The 19,467-nt window shown below is 50.8% G+C and overlaps 1 protein-coding gene, 1 long non-coding RNA gene and 1 other non-coding gene across 5 annotated transcripts; 2 read left to right on the top strand and 1 right to left on the bottom strand.

Moving 5' to 3' along the window:
- The first annotated feature begins 1,434 nt into the window (after window positions 1–1,434).
- On the top strand, window positions 1,435–18,667 carry IGFBP5 (insulin like growth factor binding protein 5). The gene is made up of 4 exons (XM_045512013.2): window positions 1,435–2,561; window positions 16,612–16,841; window positions 17,130–17,249; window positions 18,417–18,667. The coding sequence occupies exons 1-4, from the start codon at window positions 2,228–2,230 to the stop codon at window positions 18,546–18,548; spliced, it is 816 nt and encodes a 271-aa protein (XP_045367969.1). The 5' UTR covers window positions 1,435–2,227; the 3' UTR covers window positions 18,549–18,667.
- Window positions 7,429–16,013, bottom strand: LOC105063993 (uncharacterized). 3 transcript variants are annotated; one of them, XR_012507163.1, is made up of 4 exons: window positions 15,875–16,013; window positions 9,880–10,631; window positions 8,121–8,225; window positions 7,429–8,005 (listed from the first exon to the last, which is right to left on the bottom strand). It is a non-coding gene; the product is annotated as an uncharacterized LOC105063993 (long non-coding RNA). The 3 variants fall into 3 exon arrangements; XR_012507162.1 differs by having other exon boundaries at window positions 8,121–10,631; XR_834830.3 differs by lacking the exon at window positions 9,880–10,631.
- Window positions 8,094–8,238, top strand: LOC123615044 (small nucleolar RNA SNORA48). The gene has a single exon (XR_006722576.1). It is a non-coding gene; the product is annotated as a small nucleolar RNA SNORA48 (small nucleolar RNA).
- Window positions 18,668–19,467: the final 800 nt, after the last annotated feature.

Raw genomic sequence — 19,467 nt, 5'->3', positions numbered from 1 at the left:
GTCCCTTTTTTTCTTCTTTTTTTTTTTTTAAATCTTTACACACAGCTCCTCCTCCCTCTCCCAGCCAACACTTGAAGCTCCTCTGGCAATACGAACAAAAGCACAACTTTAAATTTCTGTCTTGATTTTTAAAAGAGCCTTTCGGCAAATACATAAGTGGGAAGAGAGATCAGGATCTGGGGATGTTAACAGCCCGGAGGGAGATGCTTCTGAACCAAATCAGCAGGAGAAATATTTTTTTAAAAGCAGCCCTACAGAAGGAATTATTGTCATAGATGAGGGTGCAGTCTAGTGGCAAACTTCATGAAATGCAGCCCCTTCTCCAAAGAGACATTAGAGCCCTGCCAGAGGGACGAAGAGCAATGTAAAAGGGTGGCAGTCCTGCCTCAAGTTCCCCCAGATGGGGCAGCCACAGGGGCTCATCTCTCTCTCTGATCTGGCTCTGATGTCTATAACACACCCCTGCCAAGTTCAGGAAAAAACTAAAATCCCCACCTTCCTTCTTTTAAGACTGTAGCTTTCTTTCATTTTACTAAGGAAAGAAGGGACCACAGTGTCCAAATAGATAGCCTGAGGTTCCAGTGGGATAACAGTGTTCCAGGTCCAGATCATTTCAGAGCCAAGTCCTGAGGCCCCACCAGCTTAGTCCTCGGCTGCGCCTGCTAGCAACAATTTACCCCAGAACAAGGGGTCCCTCTGGTCTGTAATCCATTTCCTCTGGGAACGTGGCCTTGCCCAACAGATATACCCCTTTCAGAGAAGGCGGGGGCAAGGTGTCACTCCACTCTGCCTTCCTTTTACCTGAAAACCCCACACCAGGACACTTTAGGCTGCCAGGCAAGATTTTCAGACTTTGCATTTCCTCCAAAGTGCCAGTTTCTGTAACTGCTGCCTACCGTGTTGCTGGTGTGACTGTCCCCTTCTGCAAGAACACACAACACACACATACACACACACACCCTTCACTTGGTCTCTCAGAACCGAGCAGATAGCCATTTCCTAAAGCTAAGAAAGGATTTCTTGGGCTACCCTAGGTATCCAGTTGGCTAATAAGAAAATACTCCCCCCAGCCTGGGCCTTGGCTAGTTAAAGGGTGGGAGGGAAGGGGAGCCGAATTACTCCTCATTGTATCCACAGTGCTGCGAAGAACTCTCTTCCACTCGCCCCCCCCACCTCCTCCCCCCTCTCGGCAGCCCCAGTGCGACCCCCCACCCCCACCCCGTGCCCCTTTCTTCCATTCTGGGTAGAGGAGGGCGCTGTTCAGCAGAGAAGGGGAGCCCCCGTGTGTCTAGAAGGCCTCTCCCCACCCCCACCCCGTGTGAGTTTGTACTCCTTGGCATCCTTGCCTGGGTTGGGTGTTGGGGAGCTCAAATTGCAGCTACAAACTGGCTGGCAGCCAGGGGCCGTCTATTTAAAAGCGCCTGCTCCACCGGAGCCCGTAGTCTCTTTGGAAACTTCTGCCGGAGAAAAAGAGCTAGGAAAGAGCTGCAAAGCGGTGTGGGTTTTTCCTTTTTTTTTTTTCCCCTCCTTTTTATTACCCCCTCCTCCGTTTGCACCCTTCTTCGGGCTTCATGCAGAACCTGCGAATTTCGAAGAGGTGCTTAGGAGAAAAGTGGGAGTAAAGAGGTGTTAGGGGTTTGGTGTTTTTTTTTTTTTTTTTTTTTTAATTTCTTGATTTCAACATTTTCCTCCACCCTCGCGGCTGCAGCCGCCACCTCTTACCTGCTTCCGCGGCAGCCGCGCGCTGCGGGCAGCTGAGGGTTAGAAAAGAGTGGGGTGCACTTTGAGATTTTAAACAAAAATTTTGAAGACAAATCCATTTTTCTCCCCCTACACCCTCTCCTCCACAGCCTCCTAACTCATTATTCTTGTGGTTGTTTGAGGGTGAACAATTTTTGGCTCCCCCCAGCCCCCTCGCAGTTCTGACCCGGTCGGGCTTGGGGATTTGTTTCTCCGGCCTCCAATCCCTCTGCGTGCACCTGGCGCTGCTCTCCGCCTCCCCCCCACCCCTACCTGTTGCAAGTCTGTAATCTTTGCAGTTGGGACTTGCTTGCAGGCGCCCCAGCCATCCGTCGCTCCCTACATTTTGCAATTGGGGGAGGGCACCTGCTCTACCTGCCGGAAATTTAAAAGAAATTTTTTTTTCTCCGCGCGCCTTTTTGGCCCCTTTCTCCCTGCACTCTCGCTCTCCTGCCCCGCCCCAGGTAAAGGGGGAGAGTCGGAGAAGATGGTGCTCACCGCGGTCCTCCTGCTGCTGGCCGCCTGTGCGGGACCGGCCCAGGGCCTGGGCTCCTTCGTGCACTGCGAGCCCTGCGACGAGAAAGCCCTCTCCATGTGCCCCCCCAGCCCCCTAGGCTGCGAGCTGGTCAAAGAACCGGGCTGCGGCTGCTGCATGACCTGCGCCCTGGCCGAGGGGCAGTCGTGCGGCGTCTACACTGAACGCTGCGCCCAGGGGCTGCGCTGCCTCCCCCGGCAGGACGAGGAGAAGCCTCTGCACGCCCTGCTGCACGGCCGCGGGGTCTGCCTCAACGAAAAGAGCTACCGCGAGCAAGCCAAGATCGGTGAGCGCGCTCGGTGTGCTAGGCAGTTCCACGGCGCACGGGCGGGGGACACGGGACATGCTGGCCCCGCGCGCTCTGCCCAGCAAGTGGCTTAGAGCCGGGGCGCAGCTCGGGAGGATGGCGGGGAGGGTCCTTGCACCTCGGAATTGGAGCCCTGGCGGATCCTGCTACCTGGGGCTGCTGTCTAGCCGGGTTTTCGCTCCTTCTCCTCGCCCCTGCCCCCACCTCCTCCACCCCACTCCTCCCCCCTCGACTGAATACCGACTTTGAGCGCCTGTTCGGTCTCTAGGTCCAAATCCCCAGGTAGTCAGTCTCCAGTCCGAAAGTGTGCACGTTACATTACCAACTCCTTCCTCCACCACCCGCCATCCACCTATTTTGTTGTGGGTTTTTCTTTTCTTTTCTTTTCTTTTCTTTTTTTCTGAACTTGTAAAAAAAGATCTCTTTTATTAAAATATTGCTTCAACTAGGGACCTGGAGAGAGGCGTTACCGGTCTTCTGTGCTAATTTCACCTTTGTCCCTCCCAGCCCCCTACTTCCCCTACCAGCCCCTCCTTGACGTTTCTATTCTGCTACCCCGCCACACACACACGCACTCACATGCACACATAAGCACGCACGCACCCTTGGTAGCTATGCCTTTTGGGTGGGGGCTTTGATGCCCCTCCCACGTGCACGCCCACTGCTCTTGACTTGATCTGGTTGATTGTGGTAGGTTGTAAAACACTCTAAAATTCAAAATACCTTTTTTCCTCCCTGGGAGGGAAAGATTACTTTCAGCAAGCTGGGCGGCGGCGGGGAGGAGTGGGGGAAAGGGATCGGAAGGAAGGGTTTGGCGTTCCTGAGCTGGGTGTTCGTCCCTGAATCTAATTCTTTTTCCTCTACCCCAATTCAGATTTCACCTAGGAAGAAAGGAAGGAATAGGGTTTAGAGGCCAGAGGGATGTGAAATTCAGACATCATAGCTTCCCCGCCAGTGCTAATCCGCCCCCACTCCTCGCCCCTCAGTCTCTCAAACCGGATCACAAGTGGGTGTGGTATAAATGCAAGAGGGGCCCTGGAAACGCAGAATGCAAAATCAAGGGGGCGGAGACGAAAAAGCCAAGCACCCGGAGCCTCCCCTCTGCCTCCAAGTAGCCCCGCCCCCTGGTTGCCCCGCCCCCAAATTCTCAGTGCCTGGAGCTTAGGTTTTAAAAGGTTGACAGAGCTAACTTGTTCAATGAGAACAATTCTGCCCCCCCCCTTAGACTGGGTGTCCTTTTGGAAAGTTACCTGATCTTAATTTTTTTTTTAAGTTTCATGAACTATACACAAAACGTCTGGGTTCTGAGACGTCAGCCTTGTTACTGATCCTCTCCCAAAGGGGTTAAGACTTGTTAAAACAATGTTTATTCTGTGTCGTAGTTTCTTACTGGGACAATGGCCTTCTTCCCCCATCCCCTTCCATTACAAGCATCCCAAACACTAGTTTTCTTAACTGCAAACTACAGACACAATAATGCAGGAAAAGAGTGCAGTGGCACTTGAGAAGAGGCAGGAGAGCTTTTCAGCCTGGGTTCAGCCTGGATCCCCGCAAACCCTGCAGGTTTCCCTGCATCAGGCGGCCGCCCCTCCATCTTTACAAGAGGTAGACTTTCTCCAGATTACAGCCTGCAAAAAGGGACTGAGGGCAGTGTGCAGGCCCCGGAGGGCCCAGAGACTGGTTTGTGAAGTTATTTTTATTAAGAGCCACTTTTCAAAGGCGGTCCCGCCCGCCTTCATCTTGTGGGATGTGGATTTGGAAAAGCTTAGCACCAGGGAAAAAGGTATGAATCGATTTCCTGGCTTGGAAGCGAGCGCGCTGGGTAACTATCCGGTCACATCGAAAGTATGCAAGGTATCGCTCAGCCGCATTCTGGCCCCACTTTTATTTGCCCTACCGTGTGGTTGGTATGATGTGGTTGGTGTGGAGGGTGCGCGCGCGCGCAGTTGCTGGGAGAGCAAATTGGCACATCCAGCTTTCCAGTTCACACACACACACACACACACACACACACACACATACCCCAACGGGCTTTTATCCCAAGCAAGATATCCTTTAGATTTCTCCGCAGCCCCTTCCTCAGCTCACATCTTCACGATGCCTCTGGGCCAACACCGAGCAGACTTCCCACCCCGCCTCCACCCCCATCCTAGACACTCTCGAAGACTCCGCCCTTGTCTAAGACAGGTGCCGGACTCACTGCAGGATGACTGCCCTTGACCCGTGGCCGGGGTTGACGTCTTCCTCCTGGACAGATGGGAAGGGGGTTGGCGCTCCTGGCTAGAGCCTTTCAGCTCGAGAGCCGCTGGGTGGGTCCCCCAAAAGTTGAAGATGGTGTAGCGACAGTACTTAGAGGAAATGAGCAGAGAGAGGGAGGAGAGTGTCGGCTCCTTTGACCAAAATTGCTGCCCCCAGACCCCACCACCACCACTTCTCCTTACCAATTTCAGCAGTGCAAACTTGCATTTGGCCCTCCCGCAGTTGCCGTATAGATTTAGATACAGACATAGATGATATATGTATGTGTATACACATATGTGTGTGTGTGTATATACACACACACACACACATATATGTATGTATTGAAGGAGGTTAAAAAATTAGATTTTTTTCAACCAAAAAAAAAAATCCTTGCATTTCTGGAATCAGAAATGGGGAGCTGAGGAGGGCGAGATGGCAGGCAGCCAAAGCTTCTGGGAGGAAGAGTGGAGGGCGGGCGGGGACTGGTGTTTTGCTAGGCACGTTGCTGAGCAACGGGAGGAGTCCGCCCGGGAGCTCGGTGCTGGGAGCGCTCGGGCCTTGCATTTTATTTTGGCCAGTTCGGAGGCAAAGATAGATACAGAAACAGAGGGCAGTGTGTGTGAGGCTGGAGGGAGGCGGGAGACAGGAGTTATTTATTGGGACAAGCTCAATAAATATGGGTGCGCTGGGTCGAGTCAAGGAAGGACCGGGCTTTGCTCTGGGCATTGTTTGGAGAAGGAGCCTTGTGGCTTTACTGGCCTGCATACTTGCCTAGGTCTGGAAGATCTCTCTTGTGCCTGTGAGACATGAAGTTTGGGATACAGAGAGAAGTGGGTTCTGGGTTTCAGTTCTGTCATTGAGAAATAAGAGAGGAAGAACAGAAAATATGCTTCTGGGAAAGAAAAAAAAAATTACCTAAATAAAAATGAATTCAGCTTTTGCTTCTTTGAGGGGTTTGGCCCTCCATCGCCCTGGCTTCCACTCCCAGCCTGGTCCAAGTGCCATGTTGAAGTCAAGTTCCAGAGTTAGGTTTATTGGCCAAATTTGTGTCTGGGTTGAGCAAGATCATGGAAAAACTCAAGGAGCCAGATTCCTTTCCCACCCGTATCCCCTCCCTTTGAAACAAGTCTTTGGGAGGCTGGCCATGGCCCGAACCAACCAAACTGGAAGCTGGGAAGACAAGAGAGGGTGCTTTTATCTTGACTTTTCTTGCCTTCCCCCTCCCCTCCCTTCTCCTCTTTCTGCTGTGTCAGCTCCGACTGGAAGAACAAGCCCTGTTGACCACAGTGAGAGCTCATTTTCTTCCCATTTCTCTTCTTTCCCCCCATTTCTTACCACTCCCTCCCCTCCCAACCCCTTCTCCACCCCCCAGCTCCGCGGCATCCCCTGAGGGCTTGAGTTTTAGTCTGAGCAGCTGTGCGACAGCCCCGGGGCTGGGGCTGGATCTGAGCCGGCAGGTGGGCTTGCAGCTGCAGAGGGAGGGCCGGGCTGACCTAGGAGCCAGAGGTCACCGGGAGGGTTGCAACAAAGGGCATGGGAGCAGGAATCCCAACAGAAGCTGTGCTCCCCTTAAGGGGTGGGGAGTGGAGGGGAGGGGGAGGAGCTAGCAGGAAAGGAAGGTGATTTTTTGTTGTCTAAAGTTTTTACTTTGTACCTGAGCAATATCTTTGAAGCTTTGAGTTATTTAATGTATGGAAAATAAGATTTTGAAGAAGGGACCACCACTTTCCAGGCCCATTGCCTCCAGAAATTGGAAGAGCACTGTAAATAGACCGGGTACCAATGAGGTCCCCCTGGAAGCATAAGTGAAGAGGGCTAAGAATGGTTGCCCAGAAAGACATGGAAGCAGTTTGGTAGCATTTGGTCTGAGTTTGTGTTTTGCAGTTTTTTCTACCATGGTCAGTCCAAAAGTTGCAAGCTAGAGACCATCCTTCAGTTTTAATCTGGATATATGCTTTCCAAAACAATAAGATTTATTACATACTTGCAAAAATAAAGAAGCAAGTAAACAGAAAAGCCAGTTCTAAGTTCCTGCTCCAGAGAATCCCCACGCTTGTTTCCAGCTCTATTTCTTTCCATGATTTCTGTTATGATGTCTTTTTTTTTTTTTTCCTTCTTCTTAAATATGAATTCAGAGCAGTGACTGGAAATCTCTATGAGAGTTGAAGTGGCCTTTCCTGCCTGGCCACTCAGCTTAGCTTGGCCCTCGCGTCTCTCCAGGAATTGTCTGGGTATTGGCCAAAGAATGCAACAGCTGGAAGGGACCCACGGTGATCGTGGCACGGGGCAGTCGGGGCCATCATTTACAGATGAGGACGCTGAAGCCCAAAGTGCGAGTCATTAGCCCAGAATTAGGGGCAGGGTTAGAGGCAGAGCCAGCATTCCATCTCAGTCTTAGAACCCTGTTGAGTCTAAGCCTCCATTCCATTACCTCCATCTTTCTTCCTTAGGCACTAGGGCCCTGGCCTGGGCCTCGTCTAATCTGCAATAAAGCCTTTGACAAACACCGCCAATGCTGTCATCCCATAGCAGTGTTTGTGAAGGTGAGGTCAGAGCTCAGAGCTGGGGGGCGCTCCGTTTGAGGGAAGGAAGTGGCCCCAAGGTGGAGAGTGCAGCACTTCTTTATTCCCAGTCCCTCTGGCTTAGACCAGTGGTTTGGTGACAGACGGGGGCAAGGAGGGTGGAAAGGGGTGGTGTCCAGCCCAGACGGTCCATGTGCCAGACCTCATTTCCTGAAAGACAGGGAACTCTGCTGATGTGGGGGGTGGGGGGGCAGGCAGGCCCTCCCTGCCCATTGGCTGGGCAGCGGTCTGCAGTCTGTACGAGCACACAGCACAGAAGTATCTGGCTGCCCATGGCAACCAGCCCCCACTGGCGAGGGCTTCCGTGGAGCTGGGTGGCAGGATGCTGAGAGCTGAGCTCAGGTCAAGGCGGGATGAGGGAGTGCTGGGGGATTTGTGCATCAGAAGAAAAGAGAAAACTGCATGCCACAAAAGTTGTTAAGGAAGAAAGCGAGAGGGTCGCAGGGCTTTTTAACATTCAGGTGGGTCTGAGCTCTTTCAGGAGGAGAGGAGAGGAAGACCTCCAGATTGCAGCTGGGGGCCTCAGGTTGATCTGAGGAATTGCCGGGAGTCATCCTCATACATCTTGGAGGCTGTGGCAGCTCCTCCCACAAGGGATTCCTAAGAAGGAGGCAGATAAGATAAGGCTCTCTTCCCTATAGGTTAGACCACCAGGTGAGCCCTAGGGGAGTTTTAAAATAAATAGGAACCCCCCTGGCAATGGGCAAAGAGACACCTGATTGGTGGCATTGCTCTTATATCAGTCAGGGGCAAAGAAGATGTCCAGCCCTTTGTTCATCCTAGCTTGATGCCTGGACTGGTGGCCAGAGCTGTTTCATGCCTGAGGAACATAAAATTAATAAAATAAGATAAAATAAAATAAAATAAAATAAATAGGTTACCTTATTTTTGATCTCTCAGCCTAAACCATCAGAGATCATCCCCTTCCTTTGCCAAATCCTGAAGCAAGACCCAGACTGAATTTGCACTCAGAACCAGCTTCACGTGACCTCTGCTGGTTTGCACAGATGCTTCATGTGAACTGTTTAGATTGCACCATCACAGCTCTACTAGGCATGCTCCCCAGTTTCCCTGTCACTTCAGTGAAGATGACTCATTAAAGACCCTTTAGAAGAGCACTGTCCAATTGAGATATAACACAAGCCACATGTAAGTAATTTCAAACTTTCTTAAAGCCACACTTTTTTAAAAGGTAAAAAGAAACAGGTGAAATTAATTTTAATTGCATATTTTAATTCACTATATCCAATAAATTATAATTCTTACACTCAAAATAAACAATTATAATGAGATATTTTACATTCTTTCATATTAAGTCATTGAAATCTGAGGTGTATTTTACATTTATAGCACATCTCAGTTCAGACACCAAATTTTCATTGGAAATACATAATCTGTATTTTTAGATTTCATAAGATTCACAGTTGAAAAAGTAGACTCATATACCCAAGTTGTCCCAAACATACTCAGAAGTTTTCCAATAACCAAATCGGGTATTGTTTTTGGTTTTGTTTTTTTTAACTTGAATTAATTTAAATGAAATAAGTTTTAAAATTCAGTTCCACTAGCCACATTTCAAGTGTCAAAAGCCACATGTGGCTAGTGGCCACCTTATTGGACAGTGGCCACCAGTGAGCCCATCCCATAACTGAGGAGGGAACTGCTGTCTCCACTCTCTCTCCTCCTGCTCCAAAACACTTAAGGAGGAAAAGAGTCTGAACTATAAGTGTCACACAGGACAGACTCCCTTGTTTGACTCCTGTCAAGTCTCTCAGGGGGGCCAGGGAGAAAAAGAAAGAATTCAAACCGTCTGCTCCCTGCTGCCCCCTTCTGGTCATGCCGGACTTTTCAGGAAATGTGGCTAATCAACAGTGCTGTTCCGAACGGGTTGTGATGAGTCAGGCGTGGGAGTGTGGCTAGGTCAGAGAAATGGCCCCTCACTTCCTCCCTCTCCTCAGCTCCCCTCCCCCCATTCAGAGGCTGCTGCCCACCTCGTGCCTGGTGTTGGGTATGTATAGAGAAAGGATACAGGTGCTTCTAATGAGCATGCTCCACCTTCCCCAAGTCTAGAGGGACCTGGCTGGAGATACTCACCTTGGGAGCTGTGCATAAGTGTATTTCTTACTTGTAACTTTATCACCAGGTGCCTCCCAGGGATCAAGAGATCCCTGAGTCACGATCCTTCATCCTAGTTTGGCCCCAAGGAGGGAAAATGAGGAGAATCCTTCCTTTACAGTGGAAGATGTGTGAGTGGGACCCCAGCTTTTCATTCTGAGGAGAAGTCACCAACTTGACACTTACCACATCTGCACTGAGCAGAGTGGTGGGTCACCTTTTCTCTCCATCTTTAGGGAACGAGATTTCGTGCCTTAATGTAGCATGAGGGAATGGGATTAGACAAGGGACGAACTCCCAGGCTGAGTTCTCTAAGTGGGAACTGGTTTGCAGAAGCATTTGTGCAAAGCCCCTCTTACCTGGGAAGACCAGGGCAGAGCCATCGCTTCCCAACAGACCCTTCTGCAGACTGAAGAGCCTTAGATCTTGTGGTCTATGAGTAGACACCTGTCAACTGTGTATCACAGCAACCAGATTTTTAGTTGATGATTGAAACAAGGGAGGCTAGAAGCAACAGAGATCTACAAACACAGAGACCTGTGCTGAGAGTTCATTACCACATAACCCTGTAGAGAGGGGCCTATTGTCATCCTCCCAGTAGCCCAGATGAGGAAACTAAGACAAGGAGAGGTGAGGAAGAGACTAAGAGAGGTCAAAGCACGTCTGCACCAAGACTTATTGAGCCCCATCTTCCCTCCAGGAAGGGTGACTGCAGGTTAAGCGCTGGCAGTCTGGTTCCTGATTCTATTTATCTGCTTTGCTATATGGTGTCTTTACTTCTCTGCTCAGGACAGAGATGTTACATACCTACGATGGCCAACTTTGCTGTTGGTTCTCCTGGCCTGAAATGGGCTGGGGGCTGTAAAGGAGCTCAGTGGGGTAAGCTCATCACTCTTGTTGTCCAGTCTCCGACTCTCTGAATCTGCTCCCTGCCTCTGCCACTCACCTCAAGTCAGCAAGACTCCCCTCCAGTGTCCTTTTGCAACTCCTCCCTTCTTGCAACTGTTCCTTAGGATAACAGTTGTTTTAATCTCTTTTTCTCTTGGAACGTCAGCGCTCCTTTCCTTCTCAGCTCATAATTCAGGCTAAGAAGAGCCCAGAACATGCACATCTGTTACCACAGAGGAAAAGAAAACAGAGTCTTCCAAGAGAGACTGGGGCAGGGAAGACACTGGTCAAAGATGCTATGGGGAGGAGCAGAGATGCTGGAGCTTCCCCGGAAGGTTCCACGCCGTCCCTACGGCCCTTGTCCCCCTTTTCTTTATGCAAAGGCATACACACAGTGTAATTGAGTCTCTTGGTATCTGCAGCTGGGAAACGGTTGAACTTCAGGAGACTGAGACATGTCTTACATTTTTTTAAACAGTGAGCAGCTGAGCCATCATTTTCGCATAAGCCTCATGTTGTGGCAAAGAGCAGGAGGCTACAAGTTGACTAGGAACCAGGGCAAAGTGGGGAGGAGGCACGAAGCATCCAGCCTTACCCAGACACAGATCAGTGTCCTCAGAGGAGCTGTCCTGTAGGGTTTTCTGCAGCGATGGAAATGTTCTGCATCGGTGCTGTCCAACACAGTAGCCACCGGCCACATATGGCTATTGAGCCCCTGAAATGTGGCTGAAGCAACTGAGAAGCTGAATTTGTAATTTGATTTAATACTTATCCATTCAAATAGGCACATGTGGCCAGTGGCTACTGTACTGGACAGCACAGTCTTAGATCAAAGAAGCCCAGGAAATCCAGGGTGCCCCTACTTCTTCCCACTCTTGTGAGGCTTATCTCCCCACCTCCTGGTTCCCTGTGGCAGTTACTGTGCTTAAAGGCAGGGGTATGCGTGACATGACCCCTTAAGGCATCCACTGAGCTCTAACGTGCCCCAGCTTATATTACAGAACCGCTCCTAGACCTACTTCTCTTTTTCTTGTGAGCAGATTCACACATCTCTCCATTTAAAGATTATTTATTGAAGCCCATGTGCCAGGGAGACAAAGATCAATGACCAAGTTCTTCCTTTAAGAAGTTTACTGGAATTCCACAGGGGGAGCTAGAATGGGAGCCCGTGGAAACCCAGCTCCCCTTTTCACTCCTTGTAGAGAGACTCTTGTGCTCTGGCTAGAAAAAGAGAATTTTCCCCTCCCCAGGGCCAGGTGGCCTGGCCAAGCCCTACATTCTTCTGAGCTGTGAGTCCCGAGTACGCCTCATTTTCTTTAAGCAAAGTTGCAACATCTGGGCCACCCGTTTTCTCTTATGTTTGACTATGAGGTCAAGATAGAATGGGAAACTACCAGCAGGCTGGCGCCAGGCTGTTTGTGGTGCCAGCGCAGGACCAAGAGCCCCAGGATGGAAGGTTAGATTTCAAGAAGCAAAAGGACTGGACCACCCATCACTGGGACTAGGGAGCAGGTGGAATGAGAACGGTCCTTAAGAGCACGTGCCTGTGCCTGCTTCTAAATCATCCTGTTCCAGCAAGGGAGCAGCAGCCGCGAGAGGGCGGGGTTGCAGACAGTGGTGGAGCCTGGGTAGGGAGGATGCATTGGCACTTGTGCTGTGACTAGCAGTGCCTACCCCAGGATGCCTTTGGGTCCACAGCAGCTGGGTTCGCTGGGACATGAGGGTGACATAATCTTCAAGCAGATTTTCATGTCACCAGGGGGCATGCCTCAGGGGCAGCCCATCATGAATCAGGGAGAAACTGAGTTGGCCACCTAACATGGCAGGGGCTGGGGTCATCAGAGAGCCAGCTGGCAGGACTTGGGGGTAGAACGGAGCAGAATCAAAATGCAGCCCAGAGATAAATACCAGGACAATAGGAGAGCCCTTGCTTCCTTAGTCTTCGGATAGACCAAGGGATTAAAGAGCCCTGCTTCCCAGAGGAGGGAACAATGTCGAATATGCCCTTGTCCACCCTCTGCAGAATCCTTTCAAAATGACATCTAGAGATAGCAGGAGGTCCTAGATCTGTTTTCCTTTGTTCCTTGATTATGTTTCAGTTACAGATTTAAAAAAATATCAAGGGGTTGTGTACAGGTAAGCCTTGTCCCCCCTCCTACACCTGCTTTCTCCATCCTGGACTCATGTGGGTCCTTTCTGGTCCTCATTTGTCCGTCTCTCTGATCCTTTAAATGCATGCTGCAGACACACAGAGAGGGGAGGATTGGGGTGGTTGTCAGAGAAGTATAAGAGGAAGGCACACACCATTCCAGATTTTAAAATTGCTTACAGTCCCTGCAACGAAGCATCCTGGACACGTTCTGTGGCCATCAGTCTCCTCCGCCATCTACTGGCCATGTGGAGGTATTGACCCCTGCTGGTCGACAGGGCTCTGAAACACACTGCACTAAATTCCCTAGATTAGATTCAGGTGTGTGGCAACTTCACCAGGAAGTCCTCCTTTATATCCCACCTAAATCCCTTCTGCAACCTTGGTCCATTTTGTTTTGATAAAACAGCTCAGAAGCTGCCAGCCTACTTGTGCTTTCTTGTTTTATATAAAGTTACACCCTTCCAAAATTGAAAGCCTAGTTATGACTCGGCCACAAAGCAGCTGAGCAGGGCTAGTTGGCTCTGGCATTCCAGCTCGGGTCTTACTTTCCAGACCTTTCATTTTCGTGGCTCTGCTCCAAGTTTCCACTGTCTCTCTGGAGCCTACAGGTGACCACAAGACCCTGATTAGTATCTTTGATACTCGACTCTCCCATTGCCTAAGTAATAGGTCCCATGATGTTAAGTGGCACCAAAAACTGGGAGGCACATCAAAACTTTAAGCCTGCCCTTCAGAAAGAGGCAAAGAGCCTGCAAACTGGGGAGGGTATGCCCTCAGGAACCCTGCCTTGGTGAGGCCACGGGAAGGAGAGAGGATTTGCAAAAACATCTTGAGCTCCTTCAAGAAGGTACGGGAATCTACAATGTGTGGCCTAGTACCATCCTTGCTTGGTCCCAAGGCTAACACTTTCAGAGACAAGACTAAGAGGTCCAAGTAAATTGCCCCAAAGTTTCTCCAACCACTGTAACAGCCCCATCCTCTTCCCCAGAAGGGGAACTCAAGGTTAAGGGCAGCCCACAGCACTTCTCAGAAAAAGTCCTAAAATGTGAAGAGGAGAGCTGTTGATGAGCAGAGGGCCAGGAGACTTCCAACAGGCTTCCACAACCCCCCAGGCCAGAGAGAGAAGCTCTGTAAGAGAAGGTGCAACACCTCTTGGGGAGTGATGGAAGTGTTAGCTATCTTAATTGTGGTAGTGGCTTCATTAGTGTATACATCTATCAAAATTCATCAAAGTGTACATCTGAAATATGTGTAGTTTGTTGTACAGGAATCATACCACAATTAAAGTTTAAAAAAGGGAGAAAAAGAGAGAGAGATAATGTGCAACAGCGTCTAGATGGTGACAACCTCTGACCACAGGGAGAGGGGGACCCAAAAATGGGTGGCCAGAGGAGAGTGGATGGCACCCCCCATTCCAGGTATCTTTAAGAACTAGAAAGAGCGCCATGGGGATGGGCGCATATTCTTGTTTTTGCCTGGACCCAGGGGAATGGACTAGATGGTCTACTGGAGGGATTCCAGGAGCTGGTACAGCCAGTCACTGGAGGTAAGCAGCTTCCTCAGATCTCTCCTGATGAAGGGGCAACTCCTGGAGGCCAGCTCCACAGGTGCCCCTGAGGACAGCTTGCCAGCCCTTCAGGCCAGGCCAGAGCACCCTCAAAGAAGATGCTCACCTTTCTTCCATGCACTGGTCAGCATCTGGCCCTCTCACCCTCTTCTGCTCCCTGCATCTGGTTACAAGCTTGATTGCAGGAAGGGGTGTGGCCATGCACCCCTAGAATGCTCCCAGCCTTTCCATGGTCCTCCCCACTACCCAAAAGCTCAAGTGCTTTTTGAGGATCAGAATGCTTGATGATGCCCAGCAAGGTTGCGTGAAGTGGCAAGTCACTCAGTAAGATGGGCTCAGCAGCCCTCCGGGCCATGTTAGCTTTTCCTCTCCTCACCCCCTTCCCCCAGGCCTGGGTCTTGAGTTTGGGCCTGAGTTACTAGGTAACAGAGCTCTCGCCTTTCAGTTTGTAGTGATCGGCTTGCTCCGCCCTGCATCCCATCCCCGTTCTAGCTCATCCCACAACCAAGAGAAACATCGCCAAAACATCACTCTGTTAGCTAGAAGGCGTCATCCCACCAATTAGGCACAGCACCATCCTGACTCCTCATCCCAGCAAGTTTGACAGTGTGTCAGAGCACCAACTCAGGACCTGGGGGGAAGAGGGAGTGAAAGGCTGGAAGTGGGGACAGGGATCCTGGTGTGGAATTTTGTTCAGGGACAGCCTGCCCACTGCTTTGCCATTTGCCTTCTCCCCATCACCTTCTCTAGGGACCACTTCCCTTCCTCTCCATGGATAAGTACCCAAATCAACTAACCACTCTGAACACGGCAAACCGCTGGAGGCTTCTTCATGGCAGGGGACTTCCCTACCAGAGCCCTGCCGTCCTAACCAGGTTAGGCCAGGTCTCCATACACCTCCCTTATCATACATCTGGAACTTCCCCAGGGGCTGGGAGCTCCTGCCCTGGGGACACAAAACTTCATCTTCTCACCAAGCTGCTCTCTCCCTGCATCATCCTTCATCCACATCTCCTTGGACTCCTCTCCTTCTATTTCCCATCCCAATGCCTTGTCATCGTGGCTCCTGGGGAACCCAGTGACAGTGGCGTAGGTGGAGAATAGGGTTTTCCTTCACCCCATCTGAGTTATTCAGGGTCACCCCCAAAAGCCTATTTTCTTTTTCTACAATTTGAATACTAAAGAGGGCAGAGAAGACAGGGCTCCCTGCCCCCGCCTGCACTGCACCTGCTCTTGCCATGGCATCCTGGCCACACTTTGCCCACGTGGGAAGAGCCATCTGAGACCTCCCACCTTGGGTCTTCCAAGGCTGGTGTGGTCAAGGAGCTGAGAGGAGGGGTGGGGACCCAGAAAAGGGTGCCTGTGAGATGGGAATTTCATGGAAATCTGTGGACCAAGAAAAGGCCAGGGAGGTAGAATTAATAGATCAACAAATAAACGAACAAAGTCCTAGTTCTTTAAAGGTCATAAGTCAGCTAAGTATAGACTGTCACCAAGTCACTGCTATATATAACTGCTCCAGCCCAGCCAGCTGTCTGCCCCTCTTGGCCTGGAGCTGTGTCCCAGACTCCAGGACACAGAGCATAGAGCCAGCTCCGAGCACGAAGCATGGGCTTCCATGTCCCCCCAACCCACCGGCACTACTTCCCTCCAGACCCCACATTTCTGGCTCTCCAGGTCTCCTCCTCCTGCTCTTCACGATGGCCCCCATCACCCTGCTAGTCCAGACTCCCCAGGGCCCGCCTACCTTCAGTTCCCCAAGTCCAGATAGATCCCAGTTCCAGCATTCCGGAAGCACCAAGACCTCACGAGAGGATGGACTTGGCCTTTCTCCACGTGCTGGCCATCCCCTATGTCTCTCAGACAGCCTAGGTCTCCAGATCGTGTTCTTATATTGCAGCCCCACCTCCAGCCACTACCCCATCTGCTTAGCCAGCCCCCAGGCAAACAAGCCCTTAAACAGCCCTCTCCTGGCACAGGGAAATACATACAAGATCTTATGGTAGCTCATAGAGAAAAAAATGTGACAACGAATATATATATGTTCATGTATAACTGAAAAACTGTGCTCTACACTGGAATTTGACACAACATTGTAAAATGATTATAAATCAATTAAAAAAAAAGTTAAAAAAAAAAAAAAAGAACTAAACAGCCCTCTCCCTCCACCTTAACATCCCCAGACTGTTCTCCCCCATCCCCAGACTGTCCTCTCCCTCTTGTGCAACTTCCTCTCCTGTATCGGCTTGACTTTTCCTACATTCTCCTACTCCATGAAGTCTCCCCAGATTCACCCTACTGGAATTTCCACCACTTACACGAGTGTTAACTTATGCTCTGGTTCTTATTTCCCTGCTTTCCCCGGTTTGGTAAGCTCAGGAAAACAGACAGCCCGTCTCCTCATCCCAAACCTTCAAGCCTTGGGCTCTGCACGGTGGTGTCTCAGACCACAGAGGCTGATCCTCCGCCCCCATCTCCCTGCAGAGAGAGATTCCCGCGAGCACGAGGAGCCAACCACCTCCGAGATGGCGGAGGAGACCTACTCGCCCAAGATCTTCCGGCCCAAGCACACCCGCATCTCTGAGCTGAAGGCTGAGGCTGTGAAGAAGGACCGCAGAAAGAAGCTGACCCAGTCCAAGTTCGTAGGGGGAGCTGAGAACACTGCCCACCCCCGGGTCATCTCTGCACCTGAGATAAGACAGGAATCGGAGCAGGTGAGCCTCAAGGATTCTCTTCCCATCTCCCCCTGCACCCGTATCCCGCAGCTTCTGCCACCATCCTAGCTTTTGACCTTGCCTCGCGTCTAAACGAGCATGCGTGGCAGCACTTTGTACCCTCAGGGGGCACAGCAGGTGAGACAGAGGAAGACCTTGAGTAGCAACTTATGGGAACGAAAAGTAGTGACTCTCCACACAGACCCTTCAGTTCCCACACCCCATTCTGCAAGTCCAGGCGCTTGCTCGGGTCCTACCGTACCTCTCACCCCTCCCATTCGCACACAGGGACCCTGCCGCAGGCACATGGAGGCTTCCCTGCAGGAGCTCAAAGCCAGCCCGCGCATGGTGCCCCGCGCCGTTTACCTGCCCAACTGTGACCGCAAAGGATTCTACAAGAGAAAGCAGGTACGTCCCATCCCATGCCCCAAGTTCAGGGGGCTCCTGGAATAGCACTTGCCCAAAACCCCTACCTCTGAATGCCTGGGTTTCTGTCATTAACCACAGTGTGTCCCAAACCTCCCATCTCCTGGCACATGTGACAATCATGATGTTCCCTGTTCCCTCCTACACTAGAGTCTACTGACATTTTAATGACTCGCCTCATGTACACGAAATCATTTAAAAAGGAAAGTTTCTATTTCTATCACCGCATCGCATCGCACTTTGTGCATGTTACTTTCTGATATACACATAAATATACACATGTATGACTCTGTATTCTCACTGCATACCACCTGAAATCATTTTGTGTCCCATTCACAACCAGACTACCCTTTGGGCATCCCTACTGCTGGTTAACTGGTACTATTAGCCTGTTAAGGAGTACACATGGCCTTAGGGCAGTCATTCTTAGACCTCCCAGGGCACCAGCATCACCCCAAGGGCTTGTTAAAACACTGACTGCTGGGCCCCACCCCAGAGTTTCTGATGGGGTGAACTCTGGGAACTTTGCATTTGTAACAAGTTCCCTTCCAGGTGACTCTGATGCTCCATTAGGGCACCCCTCATCTCAGTTAGAAGCCAAGAGCCAGAAGGCTTTGGGTCAGTCCTTGGTTCCCCTGCTTACGAATTGTGTTCTTTTACCCCAGTTAGTTAATGTTGCTGCCTCCAGTTTCTCATTAAAATGGAGAATAACTGTACCTATTATTCTCACGTGATTATGAGGAATAATGGATTCAGCTTGGGAAAGCACTTAGAGCAGTACGCAGGATACAGTAAGTGCTAAGTGGTGTCTGGGACCTGATGCAGCTACACCAGTGACGCCTCCTATTATTATAATTGCCATTATCGGGTCACGTAGCTCTCTGGAGAATACCAAGTTGGAGGACCCTGAATGGGTGACATGAAAAAAAAAAGTTGTAGGAGCTAGCCAAGGGCAGACTGCCTAAATTAGGACTTTTCCCCAGGTCCTCTGGGGCAGCGTGGACACCAGAACCCCAAGGGTTGGGTACAGCTCCCTCAGCTCTCTGGGTGTGAGGGTCTGTCTTGGGGGACAGGGGGAGACGTAGGGCCAGGTAGAAGCAGAGCCTCAGGGTACGGCCGTCCTCACTTCCTGTCACTCTCCCACCCCAGTGCAAGCCTTCCCGTGGCCGCAAACGTGGCATCTGCTGGTGCGTGGACAAGTACGGAATGAAGCTGCCAGGCATGGAGTATGTCGACGGGGACTTTCAGTGCCACACCTTCGACAGCAGCAACGTTGAGTGATGCGTCCCCTCCCCATCCTTCCCTCACCCCATCCTACCCCTAGCCCTGACTCCAGCCAGCACCTCCCTCCACCCCAGGATGCCACTCATTTCATCTCATTTAAGGGAAAAAAAAAAGCATATATCTATCTATTTGAGGAAACTGAGGACCTCGGAATCTCTCGCAAGGTCTCAACTTTGAAAACGGCAACAATGGAGATGCAAAAAGCTAAGAAGACCCCCCCTTAAAAAAAAAAGGTTTTCTTTTTGAGGCAAGTTGAATGAACAGGGAGGGCAAGAGAGGAGGAGCAAGAGAAAGAGAAGGGAGGGAAGCATACGTGTGTAAGAGAGGGAACGGTGAATAGTTACAAGAAGGAAAAGCAGAACATGGGCCAGAAGCATCCATCCTTACACCCAGCCCTGGCCCGAGCTGGGGAGCCATTTGGGCGTTAGAAGGTGTGGCCCAAGGTGTAGCATGTGATGGCAGCCTTGGAGTTTGCCCAGTCTGGATGGGTCGCAGGGGGGAGAAGGGAAAAGACAACAGGTGTCATTGCCTCTCCTGGATCTGTCTCCTCCTGCAGCCAGCAGCTTGCACGGCTCAATCCCTGTCCTTCCTCTCCTCCCACCCCAGCACTCTGTTCTATCTGCCCCCAATTTACAAACACTAAACTGCATTCCATTCCTCTCAACACAGAGCAAATTCACAACCAAGTGATATTAGATAAGTAGGTGTTCCTAAGAAGATGCGTGAATATTAAGTATACATGCATATTTCACTCCCAGGGGCAAACTTTGAGAAATCACGCCACACCCCAATAGTGGAAAGACATGTTCTTCCAGGGTAGCTAAAACAACGACATGCTGAATGAAGCCTGTGGTTTCAGCCCTTCATTGCCTCTAACTCCCAACTCGCACAGCCTCTATGGGGGAGGATAGGCTTA

The sequence above is a fragment of the Camelus bactrianus genome, chromosome 5 (genome assembly GCF_048773025.1).
Source record: "Camelus bactrianus isolate YW-2024 breed Bactrian camel chromosome 5, ASM4877302v1, whole genome shotgun sequence".
In the NCBI taxonomy this organism is placed as follows: domain Eukaryota; kingdom Metazoa; phylum Chordata; class Mammalia; order Artiodactyla; family Camelidae; genus Camelus; species Camelus bactrianus.
The sequence above is the reverse complement of the archived record's forward strand: the minus strand, read 5'-3'. Positions and strand labels throughout refer to the sequence as shown.

Excerpts from the sequence above, each read along its gene's own strand:
- IGFBP5 (XM_045512013.2), top strand. The coding sequence starts at position 2,228 with ATGGTGCTCACCGCGGTCCTCCTGCTGCTGGCCGCCTGTGCGGGACCG. Across the intron at positions 16,842-17,129 it reads TAAGACAGGAATCGGAGCAG|GGACCCTGCCGCAGGCACAT; the intron begins GTGAGCCTCAAG and ends ATTCGCACACAG. Across the intron at positions 17,250-18,416 it reads GATTCTACAAGAGAAAGCAG|TGCAAGCCTTCCCGTGGCCG; the intron begins GTACGTCCCATC and ends CTCCCACCCCAG.